Genomic DNA, 27049 nt, shown 5'->3' with positions numbered 1-27049 from the left:
ATGTAGGAGAGCACCAAAGCAGTCTACTCTGGCAGACACATCCCACCGTGACCTTCCCACCCTGCCTTGTGACAGTTCCGAGTTTCAGCTACTTTACTGTCATTAGTACCCGTGTCGCAAATAAAATCTGCCCCGTCCCAGCAGAACTATAGTTGGTGAAATCCAGGGACTGTGCCACGAGCAGCATCTGCTCACACGTGTCCTGAATCCGATAACGACAGTCTCAGGGGGTTGCTGACCTTTGTGGTCCGCAAGGTAGGAAGGTCTGTGGGAGGCAGAATAGCTCTTAACTGCTGCCCAGCCAGTGGTTTGTTTTCTAAATGGCAGGTACCGTCCTCCCTTGTCCTCCCCCCTGGATGTGAGGAGGATCCTCAGCATGGTGACAGTAATACTGTATTTAAGGTGATACAAGTATCTTCCTAAGGTCAGAGTAATAATCTTTATGAGGGAAGTATAATGTTCTTTGTTTGGTGCTTAAAATCTCTTGGTTTTGTTAAAGGACTGGATTCTTCCTACTCTCAGAGAGGATTTGTGATTATTTTGGCAGATGCACCACATTTTTCCTGTGACCCGTGTTTCTGGACCTGCAATATATCCAAATGTTCAGTGGCAATAAGCATGGAGTTGTTTTTCGTTTCTTTCCTGTAGACCATCTCTGTCTGCTCCTCCACTTTAATTATCTTGAAAGCTAACAAGTGTGGGACCCTTTTTTAGTTTTAAGACATGTCTTCATCTCAGATTATCTAAACTGTCTTGATTTTCCTTTGATTACAATCTCTCTCCTTTTTTAATCTGCTAACATAAGCTCATATTCAACTAGAAAATGTGCTTTCTCCTCAAAGTCATGAGTCAGCATGGATTTCCTTCAAGCTTAGTTCAAATCATCTGAACTAAGAAATTTACAAACTTCAAAAAGGAAAAAAAAAACTGAAATAGTAGTTGAAGTTGTAAATGAGGACAGTTTTCTGCTCTATTTCAGCTGCTCAGAGACCGGGCTGTTGACAGTAGAGTATTGAAAAACAAGTGTACCAGGTTTTTGCTATAATTCTTGGTGGGTTCTAAGTAAATTAAGTCAATCTAATAGCTACTCAGAGGGCCAGAAAACCAAGCATTTCTACCACCATTCTTTTGTTCCCCTCACTTTGGGAAAATTTCACTAGACAGCAAAATGAAAAAAGGATAAAATAAAAAGATCCTCTTTTAATAATTGAATGACATTCTCCCCATGCATCAATTATAACTTGGAAGTTATTGCCACTTCCAAAATTCCTACATTCCTCTCCACATGAAAGTCACTCATGGAGTTCTGAGGACCACAAAGAATTATTGAGGCTTCTAGGCATACTTAACACTTACTTCAGGGTTTAGGGGATGCCTCTAATATTATCTACAATGTTTGAACAGAGAGAGTCGTATCTCTGTGTGAGTATAGTGTAAGCAAGAAGGTTACGGAAGATGTCACATGAGTTTAATGGTGATATTAAACCAATCTTTCCAGAGAAGATCCCAGAAAGTAGAAAAATAGTAGATCCAACTTATAGACTGAAGTGGATTATTGAAGTATATTGAAGTAGATTACCAGGAATGAAGAATGTCTGCTTTGAGAAAACAAAACAAAACAAACAAACAAACAAAACCAGAAGGAATAAAAGTTTGAGCCTTTGTACCTTATGGGGAGTGACTAAAAATTGACCTATGCTTTCCAGCATTTCAGCTCCAGCTTTCCTCAAAAAAACAAAAACAAAAACAAAAACAAAAACAAAACAACAACAAAAAAACCTTGACACAATGGTCACCTCCTCTGAAGTATGCCCCTCCCCCCCCCCCCCCCCCCCCCGCCCACTCCCAAGGTAAAAGTCATCTTTCCTGCGATGCCTGGGTGGCTCAGTCGGTTAAGAGTCCGATTATTGGTTTCAGCTCAAGTCATGATCTCAGAGTTCCTGGGATCAAGCCCCATGTTGGGCTACTTGGGATTCTCTCTCTCTCTCTTTCTATCTCTCTCTGTCTCAAAATAAATAAATAAACTTTTAAAAAAGTAATCTTTCCTTCTTCAGTCTCTCAGCATTTCTCTGTACCTCGCCTGTTACACTATGATCTTAGTACGTTCTACCCTACCTTTATGGCAAGTTACACATGCCCCCATTAAACCCCTGGAGGCCATCAGTGTCCGTGATTCATCTTCTGATTCCCTAAATTGCCTTGCCAAGTGCCTTCAATATGAAGTGCTCAAAAAAGGTAATAATTTATGCATCTCTCACTTATTCGTCAAATGCCTGCTTTGTGCTACACTCTAAACTAGGTCTCAGGTGAATGGTGGTACATAAAACAAAAAGAAAGACTAAATGACCAAGTAAATACCAAGTACTGAAAGCCAAAGCAGTGCTGGGTTTTTTGTTTGCGGCATATGTACATTCTGACATAACTCTGTAATTCTGGTGGCCCTATCAGCATTCAACTTGACATCAATGGTGAGCCATGGCGTCCCTACACTATGCATTCCGGGCGCTCTGCACTGCGGGTGAAAATGCCTTTTAAGCTAAAAGCTTTGTCTTTCCCACTGTATATGGAAAAATTGACGATGCAGTTTCATAGAGAAGGTCTAGCTAAGAAATGTTTATATTGGAACAAGCCCCATCTCCAAATCTGGGTTTGTTGCTGAATGGTATTTTGTTTCCTTGGATCAGGGAAGGGGTCTGGAAACATCTGTAACTCAAGTATTGTTTTAAAATCAGCACAACTTTCCCCCCTCAAATGACAGATAACAGAGTTACTTTAAATCAAACACCCTCAGCCTTCCCCATCCATTTCCTTTCACAAATGTGTATTATTTTGTTGTCAGTAAAGTAGCTGTGCACAGAATAGATTTGTAGCATTCTGCACGCTGGAAGCTACTTTGTCCTCATTTTCCTTCCACGCTAGTTTGTATCTTTTCACTGGTGTGAGTATGCTCTACCCCAGTAACTATCATGATTACGGTAGTTATTTGGGGGCAAATTTTAAAAGCTACAGATACCATCAGATGGGAAAGTGATTCTGAAACTATCCTCAGAATCTTTACTAAAAAGAAGGGTACAGATTATTTCTGCCATTTATAAATGTAAACTGGAATGAAGTAAAGTTTGAAATTAAGCAGCATTTTACCAAAATGCCACAATTAAATTTTTAGGGGAGGGAAGCTGGGGACAAAAAAATCATAGGAAATAACCCCAAGTGGTATGAAAAGGATGGCAATTCTGCACCAATTTTGAATATCATTCGTGTTCTAAAAAGAACTGAAGTAGCTTATGGACAGTTCATGTTATAGTTAAAATTTTGTTCGCATAGATTTACCATTTATTGGAAAAGTTTCTTTCTTTCTTTCTTTCTTTCTTTCTTTCTTTCTTTCTTTCTTTCTTTCTTTCTTTTCTTAATTAGCTTCCCACATTGTGGAGCTAAATGTGCAGGATGGTAACTCTTTCCCCATACTTTCTGTAAGAACTTGGTGTTTGATATATTTGTTTATTTATGAACTGTTTGAAAATGGCCCTGTCATCAGAGTCCCTAAACAGACTCCGATCTTGCCCTGAAAATTCATTCTTCTGAGACTTTTGGGCACTTGACACAGAGCAGAGACGTAAAATGTTTGCTTAATAAGTTCTACTGCTCACATTTTACAAATAAGAACACTTGGGGGTTGAGTCTCATTGTTGTTTGTCTCATAAAATTTGCCTCATAAGACATATCAATGGCAGGGTGCAGGGTTCAACAAACAGTTCTAAATTTTGAGCCAATCACAAGCCCCTCTGTGGGATCGAGCCTCCTTCCGTGTTGCTGGTTCCATGGCTCGGTCAAAATTATAGTGATGGTATTTTATTAGTACAATTTATGGGTCATAGTCTTCCTGTTAGTTGGGGCCGGACGTGTCAAGCTGCCATACATTCTGCCTAACCAGACATCTGCTTCTGATTCATAAGGGGAAACACCTGCTGATGTACACGACACAGAGGGGCATCCTTTCCCAAGGCCCGTTGTCAGATCCCTCACATGGAACAAGGGAGGTGTCAGGGACACAGCCGGATGTCATACAACCAGCGTCTAGCAAGGGTTGACTTCCCTAATGAGTAATCTACGTTATTTGCTTTGCAGTCCATTTCTATCTGCACTACCCAGAAAGTGTTACACATTGAAACGCCAGCTGTAACTTATTATATTTAATAATAATTGGCATATGCCAAATCAAGTAATTACAGAGGGCTGACAGGCAATGTTTCCTATCTTGAGTGCACCCCACACTCAAAGGCAACCTGAAAAAGGCTTAAAAGTGTTCTCTCTCATCACCTTCCCCCACTGTCCATCCCACCCCACCCTCACGCCTTCACCCATCCTGCCTGGGGAGTGGTGTTAAGACCTTTTGATGATGTTGGCAATTACCTGTGAAATAAGAAGATGGTACTAGCAGAATAACTTTAGTAAAATTCTCGTCAAATCTGATAACCATGAGCAGAGTTGATTTTTTTCTAAATGCTTATGTATTTATTGGGGGGGGGGGGAAGGAGAGAGAGAAAGAATGAGCAGGGGAGGGACAGAGAGAGGGAGAGAGAGAATCCTAAGCAGGCTCAGCACTGTTAGCATAGAGCCCAATGTGGGGCTCCATCCCACGAACCATGAGATCGTGACCTGAGCCAAAACCAAGAGTCTGACACTCAACTGACCTGGCCACCCAGGTGCCCAGAGCAGAGTTGATTTTTATCCCAGATATATACCTGTGAAAGGCAGAGGAGGACAGTGTCGCCTGTCTGCAGCCCCAGAAGAGATGTGAGTTTCCACAATACCCTTGCAATTCTCAACGTCATTTTCTGCATCATCATCAAGAAGCGTGGCTTAGTGGGAAGAGTAGAAAGGGCTGCATTAACACACTCTATGTAAATGACTTCTGATAAGTCCCTTATTTCTCCAAGTCTCAGTTTTCCCACATTTAAAATGAGGGGCTGGACAAGGTAATCACTAAGATCCTCACCAGCTCTCAAGTCCTGTGATTCTGTAACACCAAGCTACATTCAGTACGTATTTATTAAACGCCTGCTATGCAAGGCACCAAGGATACAGTGATAAATCAGGCAAATCCAGTTTCTGTTCTTGGGGAGTTAAGCCTTCTGGGGAGGAAAGACAATGAACCGTTAACTTCAGGTATCATTGCTGAGCTGTGTGCCATAAAGAAAGAGTTACACCGCACTGCAGGGCCACCAGTTAAAACAGATGACTGTGACACAGACAGGTCGAAAAGAAAATGAGGAAACTAATAACTATTGAACCCCTTGCATGTCCTTCTGTTGGACTTTGAAGGCACAATATTAGTTAATCCTCAGAGCCACCCTAGGAAGCAATATGGTGACCACTCCAATTTTTTTTTTTTTTTTTTTTTCAGAAAGGGAAACTGAGAGGATAGCATTAAATAGCCTGGGTTGTAGAACTGGAACTGGAATCCAGGTGACCCCATGCCTTCCACTGCTCCAAGTTGTCTCCAAAGGATGGGACTGTAGGGAATTATGGCTGCTATAAGGAAAGATGGTATAGTGTATCACATCAATGCACATGGGAGATATATCAACGAGGTCTAAAGCTGGGGGTGTCCTAAATGCAAGCATATTTGGAGGAGAAATTGATGCACTCACTCAACAAATACTTCCTAAATGACTGCCAGATGCAGAGTTAACAAATGGAAACTTGAACATGGCTACACATGTGTGCATTTCTTAAAATACCCAAGGGTAGATTTTCATCATATTCTGACAATTTGGGGGGGGGCAAAATCTAAAGGAAAATGACCTAAAGTTACGTATTTGTATGTAGAGAGGGAAAGAGAATTTGTAAGCTGTTAGAAGAAGAAGAAAGAAAAGGGAACACATTGGAAGGAAACTTTCCCCCTCCCTATGAAATGCTCTTTATTTCCTGATTTCACAGCTGATTCACTGCAGTTATATTGAGAACCCCCAAACTTGATTACTTTGAATACATCCTATCTTTGAATACAAATTCTTATCTATTTGGATTTCCTAGATATGTGTTCCATCAACTGAACAGGGGGGAAATGTCGACTTTTTCAGATTGTTATAAATTATTATAGAAGGGGTCCAAATATATGAAGTGCAATCTGTCTTTAGATAGTGCAATTTCGATCCCCAGATGGATAGAATTCAATTTGTTATCTCTTTTCAGTCTGTTACCTGCTACTCCAAAATGCCTTGTAAGAGGTAGTTGTACCCATGCTTTTTCCTGACTACGGCCCCCTAGTGGGACCACGTAAACATCTGTTGTCACTGCCACACTAATGTTCAGAATAATTATAGCTAAAAAGACCATTCCCCTTCAACAACAAACAACTCTCTCCTAAGAGCTGAGCAAATTTGTATGAAATGTAAGGTTGAGCTTGGGATGTTGGAGGAGATAGTGGGGGTCACCCTCGTTTTGCCTGTTTACAGAGGCTGTGCCTGAGGAAAACTGAGGAACAGGGCCATCTGGGAAGGAGACAAACTGCCCCCCCCCCCAACAAAGACAGTGAGGAGGGGGCCGTGAAGCAGGTGTGATTAAAAGGCACCTGGATATAAATAACCCTAAACTTTCAGGCTAACTTTAGCTCAGTGCACACAGCCGCAGCGATTTCTGGTACCACATTTACTAATTTTCTGACAAAAGCCAAGTTTGCTTCTGTTTCAGGGTTTTAAAACCACCCTCATTGGTAAATTAACATTATTTAATCAGCCTTCAAAGATTTGATTAAAAAAAAAAACTTAGTTATTTGAAAGAGGCGTTGGCCTAGGACCGTCTGAAAAAGAAAGTCAATCAGATGTCATTTCACACATCTGCTGGACCATTAAGCAGTCCCCAGATAAAGAGCTGGCATGACAATTATTTCCTACTGCTGCTTGAGTGTCTTCTCCTGCCACACTCTTGGGGGCGATGGCGTGCTGTTTACTCTTCTGCACCTGCTCTCCTCCGCTCCCCCCAGACCCTAGCTTGGCCCTCCTGCCTTGCTCTGCCTGCAGAGGCCCACCCTTGCAGACTGAAATACTCATATTTCTTGCTGAACCAGAAAACAGGAGGGGGTGGGGGGGGCTGGTGTTCTGCCTGTTCCCTCTCTGCCTTAAGCACTGCCTCCTGGGCAGAAACTGTGGCCTCGGCAAGACTGCAGAGCCCATGGTGGCCTCTCCACAGCTCTGCCCCGACCTGGGTTAGTGGAACAATGTTTCTTCACTCCTTGGGACCTAGGTGTGGTAGATTTTTGTTCCCATTGCCTCTACATGCCTTGCTGCCTTAACTTCCCCACGCTTCATTCGAACACTGTGAAGTGAATTCTGTTTCGTGCTGGGCCCCTGATGACCGACCGTGTCAATGGACAGGCTCTCTTTGGAAATTCATGGCTTTTACCATTTCCTCTCAGGTGGGGGAATACTTTCCCAAGGCATCTGCTGCAATTAGCTGTCTTTTTTTTTTTTTTTTTTTTTTTAATTTTTTTTTTCAACGTTTTTTATTTTTATTTTTGGGACAGAGAGAGACAGAGCATGAACGGGGGAGGGGCAGAGAGAGAGGGAGACACAGAATCGGAAACAGGCTCCAGGCTCCGAGCCATCAGCCCAGAGCCTGACGCGGGGCTCGAACTCACAGACCGCGAGATCGTGACCTGGCTGAAGTCGGACGCCTAACCGACTGCGCCACCCAGGCGCCCCTGCAATTAGCTGTCTTAATTCGCAAACTATTTTACTTTCAGGTGAGGGAACAATGAAGAAGAGATCATACCAAAACAAATGAAGCAAAGACCATAATCTTGATTTCCACGTAACGTAAGAATATAACCTTAAATTCCACAGTTCAACTCCATTTGGCTTGAATCATTGCTCAATCTTTCCCTATTCCCCTTTTCATGTCCATGCCAGCTGGAGAGGCCAAACTTTAGCCCAGCTTCTGGGTCATTCTGCCATGTTCTGCCAATCTAAAGCCAGAAGTGGGTGGGACTCCTACTTATCAGATGTCTTTGTCCCTCAGGAAACAGGGCTGTCCGAATTCGGACCCCAACTCCCCTTTTAGAACAGAAAACTAGCCTGTGACTTCTCTTCCTTGAATTTTAAAATTTAGTTTCTCAGGCATTGGAAAATTGTGCACCATTCTGAGTATCTTTTACCTCTGCCTTAAATTAGTACATCCCAACTAGAATAAATAAGCCCCCTAAAAGTACTCCAGATTGCACAGATAGCCCAGGACATGTAGCTTTACTGCTGGAATGAGTTAGTTAGTGGAACTCAAGTTAAATAGTCTTTTAAACATTTGAGAAAAACCTAAGAGCTGATGCATGCTTTAACTAAGACAGACATAACAGACACATGACAGGCTTTCCCATGGGCTGTTGTAGCTGCTAGCTGTAAGATGAAAAACAAAGGAAGGACAAATTAAGAAAGGAATGTTCTTATGCTTATTTTTTTAACTCTGTATAACGATCATGGTACATAAAGTGAATAACAAGGAAGTAAGGGAAATTATACACAAGCATCTAAATCTATTGTCAAGACCACATTAGTCACTTCCCAGAGATGATGTTTTAGAGACCTGACCAGGTCTAGACAAGGAAATCCAAAATCCAGCCAACCTAAGTGTCATCTTTTGTTTCTTTTTCATGTTTTCTTGCTTTTACTCTTTCATGAGCATTTGTGTGCCCTGTATGGAGCTTAAAAAATAAAACATTGCCAACGTATATCCTTCCTCAATCGCCTTCCCCTCCTCTACCCTTAAATGGCCTGATTTCTTAGATTCCCATTCATATCTCATACTTTTCTTTATATGTGTGTGTCCCTACACACTGTATAGTATAATATTATTTTACATGTTTCCAGATGCAGGATAAATGTAGTGTTTCTGTTCTGCAGCTGTTTTTTTTTTCTTCAGTATTATATTTTAAAAATTCAATCACAACTGAAGATCTTTACTTGTGAGATTTGCCAAAAGCTCTCCAAAGTTTCTACACAGTTTGCCCACACTTGGTTCCTTCGTTACAGATTCAAGTCCACTTTTTTCAACTAATGTATTTTCAAAACCTACTTGTTATTCGCTAATGACTCTGATAGTTGCTGAGGATACAAAGACGACCATGATACTATTCCTGTTCTCCAAGGGCTCACAGTGATTCCAAAGAGGCAGAAGTGCAAATTTAAAATTGTAATAACATGTTCCACGTGTTCCGATGAGATGTGTGCAGAGAACCGTGAGAATGCAGAAGAAAAGGGACCGAGTCTGAGACTAAGGAAAAGGTTCACAAGTGATGAAGGGGAGAAAGACACCCCCAGCCTCTGGTGCAAAGTCACCAGGGTCAAGAGAATGGTATATTTGGGGGATGGGGAAGAGTGGAAATATGTAGTTTAAGTAGAGTATAGGGAGCACAGGTTGACCCTAAAGGACAAGTTAAGGTTGAATTGTAAAAGAGGAGCCTCATACATCATGCTAAAGAAGGTTATTTACTCATTTAAGCAGTGAATAAAGAGCCACTGGGAGTTTTGAAACAGAAAAGTAGTATTGTAAGATTTCTTAAAATTAATTCTGGTAATGAAGAATGAGCTGCAAGGGAGAAAGTCTGGTGACCAAGAAAGTAGGGTGGGGACTATCATAATAATCTAGGAAATAAATGCCAAGATCCTGAACTAAACAGTGGTTTGGGGAACAAGGGGAAAACTCATGTTGGTAAACATTTCAGAGCTAGAGTATAAACTTTACGAGGTAGCAGCACACGAAGGGTGGCAGGATGTGGGAACTGTCTAACCCAGGTGGAGGCAATGAGGGGCACATTGTGTATAGAGAATTTTAAAACAATAATAAAACTTGCTGAACCACAGTCTGCTTTTCATTATCCCCATGTGCCAGCATTTCTAAACAATGTCAATGACAAAATTCTCCTCCCTCAAAAAAAAAATCTTTTGTTGTCTAAGTTCTACACAGTTACTGTGGTTACCGTTGAGTTTTAATATTATAACAAATATGTAAGCTTCAAATTAGCACATTCCGGTTAGTTAATCTTTAATAAACATTGCATTCTACACAGAAATTAATTCGGGGAACTTCCAGTCCCACAGTCCCCCTGATACAGATGGAGGTGTTAGTTTAGAGAATAAGTTTACAACAGTTCAGAATTGTGTAAGGCCCTTTCTGACTTGGGATTCTAACCTCTGTGGCTCTCCATCTGTCTCCAGTTAAGCCATGGATTTGAGATAAACAATGATAGCACAGTGGTTGTGAAAAGGAAGAGACAGAACTTGGGTACTTAACTGTTATCATTCTGTGTGCAAACCATTTTCTGATCCTTGCCAAGTTCATTCTTTTGGAAGCATTTCCAAAAATTACATTACTGCAAAATGTATTGATAAAATTTAAAACTATCAGTCCATTACTTTTTCCTTTTATGTTCTATAATCTTTATCTGAGATATAAGAAGAGACATAGATTGGGGAGAGGATATAATAATGTGACTATGGGACACGTTCAAGTCCATGTGCCTATAGAACTACAGATGCACTTGGAACCAAGAGTGTGACATATAAGAGTGAGATCAGGGATATGTAGAGGGACCCAGGAGTCACCAGAATATAGATGGAGGATGAAACTGTGGGAGAGGTTGACATCACAAAGTGTGTAGATGGAAAAGAGGGATCCGGAGGCTATTCCTGGAGAACATCAACAGTGTGGAGGCAGCAGAGGAAGCGGGACAGCACTCCCTTCCTACCGCTCCACCCCCACCCCCCTCCAAAATACTAAGATAAGCAGCAGAAAAACCCAAAGACAGGATTGTCCTGGAAACCAAGAGAAGGGAGAACTTCATGGTGGGAATTTCAGCCAGGTCAAGTACTAGAAGGAGAACAAGTAAGACTGGAAAAGCAAAGCCACCAAGACATCAACCGACAGCTTTGACAGCTCTGCCCTGGCTCCTCTGACAGCTCTGTAGTGGCACAATGCAGACAGAAGTCAGACAAATAGAGGCACAGATGGGCACAAAGAAAGCAGAGCCAGTGTGATTGAATTCTCTCTCACACATGAAGTTTGGCTGAGCGAACGAGGAGGAAAATGAAAGGGAGGTAGGGCTGAGGGAAGGTGTTCTTAGAATATGAGCCACTGCTAGGAATTTACCCAAGGGATACAGGAGTGCTGGTGCATAGGGGCACTTGTACCCCAATGTTTATAGCAGCACTCTCAACAATAGCCAAATTATGGAAAGAGCCTAAATGTCCATCAACTGATGAATGGATAAAGAAAGTGTGGTTTATATACACAATGGAATACTACGTGGCAATGAGAAAGAATGAAATATGGCCTTTTGTAGCAACGTGGATGGAACTGGAGAGTGTTATGCTAAGTGAAATAAGTCATACAGAGAAAGACAGACACCATAGGTTTTCACTCTTATGTGGATCCGGAGAAACTTAACAGAAGACCATGAGGGAGGGGAAGAAAAAAAAAAGAGGTTAGAGAGGGAGAGAGCCAAAGCATAAGAGACTCTTAAAAACTGAGAACAAACTGAGGGTTGATGGGGGGTGGGAGGGAGGGGAGGGTGGGTGATGGGTATTGAGGAGGGCATCTTTTGGGATGAGCACTGGGTGTTGTATGGAAACCAATTTGACAATAAATTTCATATAAAAAAAAAAGCATATGAGCCACAAGGAAGAAACTGCTCATCCAACACAGAACCCAGCACCTAATGGTGCTCTGCCTCTCCTCACCCCTGTAGGTGCAAATTGATGGATGGTGTGCGAGAGAAGGAGGCCAGATGATAGCACAGGGTCAGGTGGATGGGTCCCAGAGCACAGGGAGAGGGCTAATCTATTCTACTATGAGGAGTGCTATCTCCACTGAGATGAGCAGAGGAAATTAGAATGAGTCAAGATAAAGATGAATTTCGAGAAGAAAAATAGATAGTATGAGATTTTCTGCCCAATGACCTCTATTTTGTCATTGAAAGAGGAGGTAAGATTATCTCCTGAGAATTAATGAGTACAGTAGAGGTTTGGGATATATTTCTCCTTTCCTACTAATCTGCAGTAGCATTTTTTTCAGTGATGCATAAACCCATGAGGAGAAGCATAAGGAAAGAAAAACAGGACTCTATTCCCCTTCAGCTTTGCGTCTTGAGTGATCCAGGGTGAGGGTAGCACTGAAATACTAGGGGGTACCTCACGACAGAAGGGGTACATTTACTAGCAAAGGAAACTGATGGAACACCCCAACCAGTCAACTGCCCAAGGAAGCACGACTGCCTTCCCTGGGTGCAGTGAGAGGAAGCCACCGCAAGTTTACAGACAATTAAGCCTCCCAACTTCTTGTGAAAAGAAAAGGCAATTTAGTCAGACATTTGCAGATGTCCGTGGGCCATTAAATGGTGATGACCAAATTGGAATGTCTATACAGAGCACTTAACTCAGTGCCTGGTGTCGGTCAATAAATATTAGCTGTTATTATTCAAAAAGCCCAGTTGAGGATGACCGAAATGCCTGTCATCTCACAACATTGATTCCTGCCAAGTGGCGAAAGACTCACATAAAAATCCCCTAAATGCCTGTAACTCTGAAGTCATTTCTCTCTACTTGTTCTTATAGCCCTTGTACGCCACATCTCTTCCTTTCTTGGAAATGTGTCCACGGCATTTGCTCCAGTAAATTAAATAAAACTGAGTCAGTTTTCAGATATAAAAAAAAGTCTGGCAAAGGTTATGTTGTGTAACTGTAGCTTGGAAGGCGAGGAGTGAAAAGAACAAGCCAGTTACATGAGATGATGTGAGGAGAACCCAGAGCAGAAAGCCAGATGTTTCGCAGATTTTTTTCAAGAAAATCAAAGGAAAAAAGGCAACACTAATGCCCCATTATGTTATATAAGTGCAATCTCTACTATAAATGAGCAACTTAAAAAGCATTTAAAGTAACTTTTCAAGGAGACAATTAAAGAAATTTTCATCAGTATTAATGAACATAATCATCCCCAAATCCAACACTTCAAAAAGAAAATCTTTAGGGCTTTAGGGCTCTAAACTTTCTTGTTTGATCCTTTTTAGTTATACAACTAAAGAGAGCCAAGTGTGATAAGTACTTCATCACAGCCTGAGTCTGTTGGTATCTACAGTCCTAACAACATTTGATCAAGTGTACAGTTTGGGAAAGTTATTTGAAATCTTTGGGTGGAGCACTGGTTTCCCTGCCCAAGAGAATGCTCACAAGGTCCATAAAAAGTGCTGAGAAATAGCCACACTAATGCGATGTAAATGCCATGCTAAATACCTCACCACTTCACAGCATTAAAGGACCTGGCTTACCCGTGGTCAAGACGGCTCTGTGCTTTTCAGAATTCCTCAGACCCTAAATCCTTGTCTCTATTTCACTGGTGATTAAATGGAGAGCTGGAGTGTTTTGCAAGCCGGCCAATGCATGGCCGATACGGGTCCTGAGCAACAGGCATGAAGGTAGCTCTAAGAGCCGACTGGGAGACGCTAGCACCATAGTTTGTGTTTGGCGATGCCCTCGCTGTATTATGCCAATCATAAGAAGAAATGCCTTTCAACTGGATAAACCTCTGAAGAATGTTGAAACCGCTTTCCTAATCAAGCTATGGTGAAATCACTGTCAAAATCTAAAAATTAACTTCACCTATTAAAATGTGGGGAATTTCAATTACGCAAACAAGTGCTTAAAGAGGCCCAAGGGAGGATATGTGGGTAATTCTGTCCACATTCAAGTAAAATCAATCAAGAAGTCAACTTCTTGCTAACTGTAGCACATTGCATGATGCCTTTAACATATTTTGGCACTTTGATATAGTTTGGTGTATGAACAACCGGGACGTGTTAAGCCCTACCTGAAAAATCATAGAGCTAAAAGTTACCAGTAGCTTACCCCAGGACTGCCTTCCATCCCAGATACTTTACCTTTTATTTTTATAGACACAGAAAAAAGTACTGTGAGATGCCTACCTATGTAATAAATTCACGTGTTTTCAGAAGTGGCTCCTCCCCAGCAAAGGCTAAGTCGATGTTTTTGAATAGGTGTTCCCCATTTATTTTAATCATCCCCATTAGAAGAGCTCTGAATACAGATTCTTAAGTCTGCCCAAGCTTTAAGCAGATGGAAGTCAGCATTTTGCAACACGCGTAGACTCAGAGTAAAGGCACAAAGTTTTAGCTCCTAAGTGAGCATAATATTCAATGTTAAGGTGACTTTTAATAATCGCTTAAAAAAAATGGAACTCACCAAAACTAAAACTAGAGCTAAAACCATTGTTGCCTAGAAACAAGGAGAAAAGTGGATTCGTTATATACATACAAAAACCCAAGCAGAAAGATAATTGAATGTGGGCTCTTAAATTTGAAGAATACTAATTTGGAAGGTAGCAATGACTCTGGACACAAGTGAGTGAATTCAGAGAGGTTTTTGGTTTGGGGTGTTTTTTTTTTAATGCTTTCTGCATTGAGCCTCAGTAAATTAAAGCAAAAGCTGATGAATCAAAATTCTAAAAGTCTAATTCAGAAGACAAGATGAGTCGATATTTGTAAAATGTTTGTAAATCCTTGATTGAAGACACAAAGACAATTTCTACAGTGCCCCCCTCCACCCCTGTCCATGGTTTAGCTTTCTGTGGTTTCAGTTACTTGAAGTCAACCTCCGTCCAGAGGCAGATGATCCTCCTTCTGATGTATTGTCAGGTTAATAGTAGCCTAACGCTAGGTCACAATACTTACGTCATTCTCCTCACTTCATCTCATCATGTACGCATGTTTTCGTGCCACATCATCACAAAAGAAGACAGGTGAATACAGTACAATAAAATATTTTGAGAGAGAGAGATCACATTCACATAACTATTATTACAGTATGTTGTTATAATTGTTCTTTTTTATTGTTATTGTGAAATCTTACTGTACTTAATTTATAAATTAGATTTTATCACAGGTATGTATGTATCAGAAAAAACATAATGTGTACAGGGTTCATTCAGGACTATCTGTGATTTCAGGCATCCACTGAGGGTCTTGGAGTGTATCCCCCACAGATAAGGTGGGGACTACCGATTTATAGGTCAGATCTTGCTAGAACAGGCACAGGGCTGTAGAGGATGCTCTTTGTAATGGAATTTTATTATAATTAATCCACGGTCATTTGTTAGAGCTGATTTCTCTCCAAGGGTGATCTCAAGATGTGTCTCACAGCAGATGACAACTTCAGGCTCCTAAATTTGATCAATTTTTGTCATTTTAATGGGTGGTTGGGGACCTCAGATTGCTGGAGAATGCTATTTGAGCATTTAAATTATTTAGTCAATCAGGGTTTTCAACAGAAATTCTGAAGGTTCTAGAGATTCAATATCTATGCATATGTGGTGACTTTGGGCCAATTAGCTCCTCTGTGACAATATTTGGAAAACACAGTGAGATTTTTGTGAACGTTTTTAACCTAAAATGGTATTACTTAGCTTGAGTTTGCTACACCCAAGGGATACAGACTGGACAATACCTCAAAAAAGCCTGATTTCAGAATCTTAAGAAAATTCAAAAAATGTTCTGTATGATGACAATATTGTCAGTTTAAGTCATTGCTCTCAAGGGACTTCTTCATATGAGAATAAAAATTATCAAGCAGCTATATAAGTGTTATCCTCTTTGTTAAGAAATAGTCTTACTTTGCTATATTAACTTATGAAATGATTAATATTATGATTATACGACGGACCTGTGGAAATAATGCTTTCTGCAATGATATCAACATATACTGCCATTCCCAGTTCCTTTAAATATATGTGGCACGTGGTTATACTAATTTCTTCTTAAAGTTCCATCCAATTTCTATAAATGTAAAATTTGTCAAATATACGCCCATCGATTTTTACTCAAAGCAAGACATCATACTAATGATAACAAAGTAAGCAAATGGTAATCTTCACTATTATTCTTTGAAGACAGAGGTAAATGTTATTGATTGATCTAATCAGTATTCAAGCGAGACAAGCTGTAATAATATAGTAGCTAATAATGGAGAGCTGTAAAAAGTCTCCAAGTGATTTAGTGGAAAGTAATTTGTCAAAATGACAACTGGGCTGAGGTAAATTGTTTAAAGAGTAGATATTCCCATTCAATAGTTTTCATATATTAATAACTATATATCTTAAGCATGTATCTATTTTGTAAGATTTTTTTTTCTGGAGTTTAAAGAAAAGGTTTTACATTTTTATCCTTTTAAACCTGCTTTGGACTGTTTGTAGCAGCAAAAGTTTGGAAATAACCAAAATGTCCAACAAAAGAGGTTTGGTTAATATATATTAATGGTATACCAGATGATTAGGAGCTCAAACCCAGGAGTCAAACAAATGATCTAAATCCTAGGTCCACCATTTCTCATCTGTGTCATTTGGTCTGTATAACAAATCCCATAAGCTACAGAGACTCATCTGTAAAATGTGGGTGACAGCTATTACCTTCATAGGGCTATTGTGGGGTAAAATGAGAGAAGTATACAACATGATCAATGCAGTAATATTTATGTTCAATTAATTAAAGGTTCAATTAAATTTTTCTTTCTTTTCTTTCTTTCTTTCTTTCTTTCTTTCTTTCTTTCTTTCTTTCTTTCTTTCTTTCATCTTTCTCTTTTGTTTTTATGAGAAGCAGCATGTTATAATAGAGAAAGAACAAGATTTGGATCAATCTGAACTCCTTATAAAGCCGTGTGACATCGGATACATTTTTCATCTTCTCTGACCCTCAGTTTGTTCATTTCTAAAATGCAGATACTTATACCTAATGCACAGAGTTGTGACAAAGAGCAAATATCATAATATGGATGAAGCTCTTATCATAATATTTGGTATATAGACCCTCAATGAATAACAGCTACACTACAATTATCTTCATTCTTATCATCATTATCCTTGTTATTATTATTAATTTTTTAAGGCCTTGGCACCATCCCAGGCAGCATAAATCCTCTGAATGCTCTCAGATCAGCCACCCATGTGTTCATATAGTTGTATGCTATCTGTCAGGTCTTCTCATGTGGGCATCTAAAAATTGAATGTAAGACTTCTCTTGCCCAAACACACACATATATACATAAACACCATCTTTGTTTAATAAATTTTGGAGAACATTCCAAAAGAAATCAGGCAGACATTTGTTTTCTCTGTGGGAAGACCACTCAGCTTTCAAAGGTCTCGAAATAACACAGGTCTTACAATCACTAAGCCAAGAGATTGTTAACCAGAAACCAAACTAAAAATAACTCTACTTTCATTCCTAAAATTATCTACCTTTTAATATTATAACGAAGGTCAATTTCGCCAGTTTTTACAGAATTTCAAGACAGTTAGTACAAATTAACAGAACTTTCTGGAGCCATGACAGAACATTTCTACATAAAAGGAACAACATTTTACAGCTCTTCCTTGAGGACATTCAAACTTCTCTTGAACCACTTAAGAATTTACCATTCCAAGAAATCCTCTAAGATTCTACAACACAAAGGGTCCAAGGTAGCCAGTGCATGTGGTAGTGACATCAGAAGCTCCCAATGAATGCCCAGGGCTTCCATTAGCCTATATGGTGCCTTTACACAAATTTAAAATGGTGCCTCCCCTCAAGTAGACGAATTAGAAAATATAATCTTTCAGGTAAACAAAGCCCTACATACAAGAAAGAAGCTGGCTGGGTTTCTACCCAACCCCACCCTCCCGGCAGGGGGCCAAATGACTGCCCCACATAACCCTATCCCTGCCTCCCTTTTTCTTCCTATCTCCCACAGTTTAAGAGACTGGAGCCAAGTCAATTTCACACAAGGTCAGAGCCTTAGCCTGGGGAGTGGATAAGTGGATAATGACAGACTCTCTGGGTGAAGTCACCTCCTAAACTTGGCACAACATAAAGATTTCATTTGGCACGTCCAGTCTAGGCAGTGGCTGCCTGGACTGTGTCGAAAAAGACTGGAGACCAAATCCAGCCCTAGTTGGGAGCAGTGAGTCTATAAGCAGCATAAACCATGGGTTTCCAACAGCACATATGCTTCAGATTTCCTATCTTGGGCCAAACAATTTAAGTCACAAATATTCACTGAGCAATTAACATGTACAAGGCACTATGAGGGACGTTGTAGAGCAATCCTTTCAAACCTGGTCACACTTTGGAATCTTCAGGGGACTTTTTTTTTTTAATTTAAATCCAAGTTATTTAATATATAGTGCAATAATAATTTCAGGAATAGAATTTAGTGATTCATCATTTACATATAACACCCCGCGCTCATCCCAACAAGTGTCCTCCTTAATGCCCCTCACCCCTTCAGCCTTTCCCCCCACCCAACACCCCACCAGCAACCCTCAGTTTGTTCTCTGGATTTAAGAGTGTCTTATGGTTTGTCTCCCTCTCTGTTTCTATCTCATTTTTGCTCCCCTTCCCTTATGTTCATCTGTTTTATATCTTACATTCCACATGTGAGTGAAGTCCTATGATGTTTGTCTTTCTCTGACTGACTTATTTCATTTAGCACAATACACTCTAGTCCCATCCACGTTGTTGCAAATGGCAAGATTTCATTCTTTTTGATGGCTGAGTAGTATTCCAGTTATATCTAGATAGATAGATAGATAGATAGATAGATAGATAGATACTACATCTTCTTTATCCATTCATCAGTTGATGGATTTTTGGACTCTTTCCATACTTTGGCTATTGTCAATAGTGCTTCTTACACTAGAACACTAATTACCAGATTCTTGTAATTTTTCAATAAATCTAAAGCTATTCTAACTTTACCAGCAGAATTTACCAAAACTGTTTATTGCTATTGTTATTTGGGTTTTTTTTTATGTTGTGTAATTTTATTTTTGTTTATTTTTGTTTTGTTTTCTTTTATTGTTTTTTTTTTATTCCAGAATAATTAACATAGAGTGTTATATTAGTTTCAGGTGTATAATACAGTGATTCAACTATTTTTGTTTTTAAAACATGAGTCTCTTGATTTAGCTAAGGCCTCAAGGACATAAGGGATTAGCTACCATCATATACAAACTGATGCATTTATTCAGGGCAAATCTTAATTTTCTTTGTCTTCTTCAGGAAAAAAGAGCTGCAGAAGTGCCCAAAAGGCTTGAACTAATATCAACTGAGAGCACCTTCACTGAAACCTGATGCTTTGGGCCAGAGGAAGGTCCTACTACAGTTGATGATACAAGTAGATCTTCTCATGTTCTGTTTCCAGGCATCACTACCAGACTCCCTACCATCACTAGCATGCTTTTTCTCCTCCTAATACACCTCTAGTCTCTGCCCCACTCACTGGGACTCATAGAAACTCATAAGGATCAGAATGGTGGTCACAGGGGCTGGGGGATACGGGAAATGGGGAGAGGTTGGTCAAAGGGTGCAAATTTCCAGTTACAAGATTATCAAGTTCTGGATACCTAATGTGCTGCCCAATGAGTGTAGTTAATAATACCGTATCATATACTTGAAAGTTGCTGAGAGAGTAAATCTTAAATTTTCTCATCACAGAAAAAGAAATGATAATTAGGTGGCATGATGGCCGTGTTATCTAAAGCTATGGTGGTAATCGTTTTGCAATGGATACATGTATGAAATCAGATGGTCTAAATTAAACGCTTCTTGCCGCAGTTTTAGCACCTTTCTCTCTCTATTGTTCCTTGTGGAATTGAGAAAAACCACAAACTCTCCATTATAAATTATAAATTGGCTCCCTCTCAGTCTTACTTTCTCTCACTTAGAAAAGTGGAATTTCTTCTTTTCTTCATGGACAAATGTCATTCTGCCCTATTAAACTTCCTCCCCATTGAATATATTAGATTTTAGTTTTGGGATCCCAACTGGTGGTGTTTTTATACTGTGAACAGTGTCTAGTGGTTCTTTCTTTACAGACAAAAAGGCAAGAGGAAATGGGCTTGCATAGCAGTCAGAGGGACTTCAGCCAGATATAATGAAAAATTTCCTGGTGGCCAAGATAGTACAAACTACAATGAGTCAATGAAATGGGGCGTGGGGGGAAGGGTGATGTGAAATCTTCTACTCTGTAAGTTTGTGGAAACAACCCAGATGCTTATCTGTCTGGAATTCTTTAGAAGTAAATCTGTCTGATGGGCAGGGAGTGGACTTCCACGTCTACAATGCCACTGCTGCCTTGCATCATCAAGGCATCCTGAAGAAACATAAAAGACATAGTCACAATTCCAATCACATAAATAAGGAAAAAATCTTGCAAAGCTTCTCAACTGGAGCATGAGTGACATTGTGGGAGGGTAATTCATCATTGTGCAGGTTGACTCGTGCAGCACAAGGTGGTTTAACGTGGCCACAACCCACTTAGCACCTCTGGGTCTAAGGATTTGGTCACTAGAATGAAGGAAAATAATGTGTTCCTCGCAGAGCTGCTTGGATAAATGAAATCTCTGTCACCCACACAGGACCTGACAAGTGTAAGAACTCATTAACTTCCCTACTCCTCCCTTTAAAATTTTAGGATCTGAAGAGATAGATTTTTTTTAAGAGCCCGGGCATAAAAGACACATCTCTAAGCTGTTATACTATAGCCAGTATTTTGTGATACTGTAAGTCTTTACTTATAGGGATCCTAAAGCAATTTCTCACCTTGACTAATTGTCAGAGTTTATTTTGTTTTGTTTCGTTTTGTTAGAAAACATTAGAAAATTTATTTCTCCTTTACTGTTACCTAAAATCTCCTTATTCTTCCTTACAATATTAGGACAGTGTTAAATGTGCTCCTATGCTTCCGAACTGTTTTTAAAAAGGAGGGGGAGGGAAGATAGCAAAGAAAATTGGACATACATCACTGAATGGCAGTGTAAATAGTTTATTCTGGTACATTTTGTAAAGAAATATTTAGATAGCTGAATAATCATCTCCCCTATTCTTCACAAAAAGCATTGACCAAAATAGGTCTTTTCAATAAAGCACATGTTTTTTGTTGTGTCTGTTTCAGAAATGTGGTGCCGGATTCTTTCTCGCCCAGTCGGGAGCATGTATGCCCTGTGACTGCAACGGCAATTCCAATGAGTGTTTGGATGGCTCTGGATTCTGTATGGTAGGTCGGGGGCACCTATCACTTTTCAGACATTTCCTTAGCCTTCTGTGTCTTAAGTGGGGATAAAATATTCTTCCTGGACCTTTGAGCTACCTATGAAAGAGCTAATCAAGCTCTCTTTTTATCCTTCACCTTTTCCTGTAAAACACTTCGTAGAAACTGCTTACGATTGTAAGTGGCCATCAAGGCATATGTGTGACTGTACATAGTTCTCCTGAAGGGTGACTGGCTGACCACCCTTGGCAGCTGGTTTCTTCCCGGAGGCCAATGGTGAAGAGACTGAAAACAATACTCGGCGGGGGAAACCATCCATCCAAATTCCTCTGTAATAGTATAGTTTGCCATATGTTTGGCTTCACTCCACCTAAACCAGGAGAATAAAACAGTTGTTTCATATAGCATAGTTCACAGCTTAAGATAGTCAGGTCTACAGATCAAAATTTGTTTAAAATAAAAAGGCCTGGGGGCGCCTGGGTGGCACAGTCGGTTAAGCGTCCGACTTCAGCCAGGTCACGATCTCACGGTCCGTGAGTTCGAGCCCCGCGTCGGGCTCTGGGCTGATGGCTCGGAGCCTGGAGCCTGTTTCCGATTCTGTGTCTCCCTCTCTCTCTGCCCCTCCCCCGTTCATGCTCTGTCTCTCTCTGTCCCAAAAATAAATAAAAAACGTTGAAAAAAAAAATTAAAAAAAAAAAAAAAAAAGGCCTGAACCAAATAGCTAATAAAAACGAAAGCTCTGGCCTTGTGGTCTTTGTAATTCTGTGTTTCAGCCCCGAGAGGACTATTTTTCCCCTTAACTGGAGTGAATCCCTAAATTCCCCAGTTAACTCTTCTTCAGTGAAGTATCATAGAGACTCATGGAGGAGACAAGACAAGCCTTCTCGCAGAAAGTGCTTGCCACATCTTTTCTATTCTCACTGAATGGACTGACAACTTCGTGAAAATGGCTACCGAAATATTTACCAGAAATGGCTTTAGTAGAAGTCCCAGGAGGCATTTTGAAAGTCTTATGCCCCAAGATCATGTTTTCCATCAGGAGCTGTACCACACGGCCGGAAAATCAGATTCTTCAGGATCCTCTGAGGCAGAAGAGACTTTCCAAAATTGCAAGAGTATTTTTGCATAAGCTACAAGAATTCTTAATTAAGTACACCCTGTTTACCTCAAAATTAGTATAATTATCCCTGTTAAGCAGATCATTTTGATTACAAGTGGCCTCCGAGGTATGCACATGGAGGTGTGATTTTACCCACTGTAAATGCATTACATTAAGATGCAAATTAGAACATTTCATCTACTTGGACCCTAGCAGTTGCCATTTTTCTAGAGACAGAGAGAATGTAGTGGCAAACACTGGGCACTGCCATCTCTTTGTAGTATTTGTTCAGTCCTGGTGTTTCTGTCTTCCCCTTCCCCCCATCTTTTTAATAACCGTTACATCCAGGATGTCCTCTGTAGCCGTGTAGGCACACGCAGCTGCCAAAACCTACCCCTTTCTAATGCTTCCATCTCCGGTTTCCTGTTATTTTAATCCCAGTGACATTTGAAAAGAAAATCCCATGGATGCACTTGAACCAATGATGTACATCTCTGATGATTTGACCAAGTAGAGGCTCTTTGCCATCTGGCTTATTAAAATAGAAGGCGATAGGGACTGGTAGGCCCCGTCAGCTGCTGTCAGGCAGCCAGTAAGATGGAACACTGAAGTAAAAGGACAAAAAAGACCATCCTGCTAGTGCCTGCGAAGAGCTATGACAAAGCCACTCTTCCTGACGATGACGTTGTCAGAAAAGGCACTGTCATGGCTTCATCTCTGACCTAGACGTGAGTCTCTGAAAGGGACAGTCATCACGTCTTCTGGGCGTCTGAAGTTCCAATAAAAGTTTGGGAATGGGATAGGGGGTAAGTTTTTATACGCCTGCTCAAGGAAGCTGCCAATCTTCCCGCAGTTACTTTGCTCCAAGACAGAACATTTGAAAATGGAAGAAAGAAATAGCATCCTGCTCCACCCGGAAGGAAATAGCTTTCTTCCCTGAAGTAATATATGCTCGATGTAACAAACAAACAAGACAACAACAATACAGACCTGGACTACATGAAATTCAAAGTGAAAATCACCCACAACTTTATCCCCCAGAGCTAAATGTATATATGTATATCTATACACATACATATTCTTATAAATTTCATTTGGAAAGACAGAAAAAAAAAAAGGAAGTAACTTGTATTTAATTAAACGTAAGTAGTGAGCAGAGAGGCTTGCCCATATAGTCACAATATGTTGTCATTTAGATGGCAAATATATTGTCAACGGTGTCCCACTGGAATCAAACTCAGATTTTTCTGTTTCCCTTGGCAGCCCCTTCTGGCCTCCTGGCCGAGCAGTGCCAGATTTTAGGCTCCTTCCCTGTAGCTCCTTCAGTTCACCCAGTTGTCAGGGCACCAGACAAGAAGCAGTGGCCTGGAGGAACACTTCCTCGCAGCTGACTGTGGGCCCGAGTTTCAATCAGTTCTCACTGCTTAACAGCCTCACTCATTTCTCCCATCTTCCATACACAGCCAAAAATAAATGGCCGCCTTTTATTTCATCTTGTTTCATTTTGTTCTTAGTTCGAAGGCTTGTAATGCCTCTGCCTTGCCCTCCGCCCACCCCCGTTGTTTCTGATTCTTCCCCCATTCCAACGTCCATTTTTAATTTGACCTCATATTTTACAGACTAATCTTAAGGAACTAAGCCATTTGACAATAGAATATAGAGTAGACAAAGTTACGCTACCATTTTAGATATAGCAAAGGAGCTTAGAGATGTCTTCACAAGAGGGATGCTAACGCTTCAAATGCAGGAAAGTGGCTAAGTGAAAAGTGAAAAGTGAATGAAATCCAACATGTGTTGGATGTTTCCAAAAAGCCACCTTGCATCTTATCAGAACTAGAATGCTTTGGGAAGGGTTCTCAGCTGAGTCAGCCAGGCGAGGCCCCAAAGGCCAGGCAACTCCAGTGAACATGGCAGACTCTCTAGGAAGGCTCCAGAAGGAAGCATGAGAAAGGAATTAAGGAAAAGAAACATGTGGAAGCAGACAGATGGCTGGTGGTAGGAATGCTCAGTTTCTAATAACCCATATTTTATCCCAAGTCTATAAACTAGGCCCAGAGAACTAAGAAGAAACCATGGCTAAGGCCAGTTCCCATCCAAAAAGCTGTCTCATCACTAGAGAAAGCCAGGTGCCCACTGACCAGAACTAGACGGAAGAAAATCTGACTTGAAGTTCACCACTGACACAGCGCTCCTTAGGTTCCTTTTGATTAAGGATTGGTTCGTCTATTGATTTCATCTATCCATTTAACAAAAAAAGCGTTTTACTTGAGCACCACCTATGTGTAGACACTGGGTTAGGTTGAAGGACTGTCCAGACAGACGCACCCACTCGAAAATGCTGGTGGACATGACCAATATAATAAAGCTTAAGGTATGAGGACCATGGGAGCTTTAGAAACACATGCAGAAACCCCTATCTGTTCAGTGGCAATCAAATGAAAAATTAAAAATAATACAGGGTCTGTGCCAGCATTGCAAGAAAAACATTTTTTGTAAATCTGAATGAAAATATTCAGATTTCAAACCAGAGAACTGCACAAATATAATTGAAATCTAAAGAGACACCGTCAAGCTGTTAAGTATTTATATCTGGCTAGTGGAGACATGGATGGATTTTTATTTTCTTCTTTTCACTTTATAATATGCCTCCCGAAATTTTCTGCAACTGCCTATAGTAATTTTATAGTTAAAAAGATTGATATTCAAATGGACTTCTACCCCACCCTAAGCATAATGGAGAAAGAGAAGTAATCCAATATATTGAAGGTTAATGAATTTTTTATTACTCTCAAAGCCTAATTAAAACTTCATTCAGGAAAGCAAAGATATTGCATCTCTAATTTCTGCAGATACTAGCATTTTTCTCATGCTTTTCAAACCCTCCTTTATTATGTGTGTAAGACAGAAATCAACCAATGTAAGTTCCTGTAAGACAAAATATGTGTGGTTAATAAACCAGCACATTCATTAGATGGCCCAGAGCAAGAAAAAATTCAGTTATAGAGACTTCTTTTTCCTGTCTTATTTCCAACTACAAAGTTGGTATCTAGATCGAGTGCATAATTCTTACAACAAAATTTTGACAATTTTCCAATATGTTGCAAACTTGGAAAACCCCCAAATTTTGCAATAGTGATGGATTTGGTACTATGCTAACTGAAGCTTAGCAGAGTCTACAGAATCTGAAAGAAAGTCAGAAAATTGCATGTCCAAAGAATTCAGAGTTCTCTGTTGCTTTGCGGCCAGTCATGTAAGAATATAATAGGAACTGACTGCAAATAAGTTCTCCATATATTGTTCATGCTTCTTCTTCCAACCCTGAATGTGTTCCTCTTCTGATATTCCCCTTCTCAATTAACTACCGTATCATTCTGCCAGACCCTCATGCTAAGATGTCCCAGATGCTTCCTCGGCTTCCTTTTCCACTTCCCCAACATTCAACCTGGAAGAAAGCCTCTCCTCTTCTCTGCCATCCCACTGCCTTAATTCACGTCCACAGCATCGCTCCCTGACCGCTGCCATGGCTCCCCAACTACTCATCATGCCTTGCTCCAGACTTACCTTCCCCTAACCAGCAACGGAGACATCTTTCCACCTAGTCAAGGCATTCTCCTTTCTAAAATCTTTCAGGAATTTCTACTCCAGCCCCACTGAGCTTCTCACTACCACCAAAACTAACTCTGTACGAGCACCCCCTGAGTCTGAACTTGTGTTCCCCTGCTCTCTACCTGGGATTTCTTGCTTATCCTTCGAGGCCTAGTTCAAGTGTCGTCACCTCCATTAGGTTTTCTCCAATTTTCTCGAGATGAGCTAGACCCTTTCCTTCCTCTTTGTCCCACAGTAGGTACGTACTTCACACATACCTCAGTCATAGCACCTAGCAGTCTATATTATTGTTTGTTTACCTCTCTCTGAGTAGTTTGCCTCACAAGCATGAGTTACTCAACTGCAAGAACCGGGTCTTTTTCATAAAATGACACATAAGGACAAAATGACACATAAATGAACCTGGTCTTCGTTTTAGTAGCAGTCACAGTTCCTTGTCATGATAGCAGCTTAATCCAGCCTTGTTAAGTGAATGAATGAATGAATGAGTTAGTAAAATAAGAAACCAGCAAATGTAAAAATCTTTAATTTTATATCATATGAGCCACTTGGGTCACTCTTCATTGCAGTAAAATGTACTGTCCTTTTATGCTAGATACTCAGGCTCAGGCCCAATGTTGAGCAACTAGCTAACAGTGTTACCTATAGTAGGTGTTTCTATTTAGACCCTTGCTTCTCAAAGTATAGGCTAGACCGTAGCACTAGCAATAATTGGGAGTTTGTTGGAAATGCAGACACTCAGGCATCCTGACACCCTAGACCTCCTGAATCAGAATCTGCATTTTCACAAGATCCCCAGGGCATTGGTATGCACAGTGAAGTTTAAGAAGCGCTGATCTAGGGGGGCCTGAGTGGCTCAGTTGGTTAAGCATCTGACTTTTGATTTTGGCTCAGGTGATGATCTCATGGTCTTGGGATTTAGCCCTGCATCAGGCTCCATGCTGTGAGCTTGGAGCCCACTTGGAATTCTCTTTCCCTCTCTCTTTGCCACTCCCCCACTTGAGTGCCCATGGTTGCTCGCTCTCTCTCTCTCTCTCTCAAAATAAATGAATAAACTTAAAAAAAAGAAGAAGAAGCACTGATCTAGATAGAACAGAATTTCTCAAACTTTTTGGTCTCATGAGCTCTCTGCATTCATAAGAATTATTCAATTAACTAAAGGTCTTTTGTTTATGCAGATTGTATCTGTCCATAGTTACTGCATTTGACATTTAAAACTGAAAACTTTTCTCATATTTTCTTGTTAATTTATTTGAAAATTACA

General features: G+C 40.4%; 1 protein-coding gene across 2 annotated transcripts in view; it reads left to right on the top strand.

Annotated features, from left to right (window-relative positions):
- The window catches only part of LAMA4 (laminin subunit alpha 4), a 143569-nt gene that overhangs the window by 15368 nt on the left and 101152 nt on the right, over positions 1–27049 (top strand). For both annotated transcript variants that reach the window (XM_042987018.1, XM_042987017.1), the window contains exon 2: positions 20985–21086. In XM_042987018.1, coding sequence (XP_042842952.1) covers positions 20985–21086 — 102 coding nt within the window. The remainder of the gene's footprint in view (positions 1–20984; positions 21087–27049) is intronic.

Source organism: Panthera tigris, chromosome B2 (assembly GCF_018350195.1).
Source record: "Panthera tigris isolate Pti1 chromosome B2, P.tigris_Pti1_mat1.1, whole genome shotgun sequence".
In the NCBI taxonomy this organism is placed as follows: Eukaryota; Metazoa; Chordata; class Mammalia; order Carnivora; family Felidae; genus Panthera; species Panthera tigris.
Note: the sequence above shows the minus strand (reverse complement) of the source record. Positions and strands in the feature narration are given on the sequence as shown.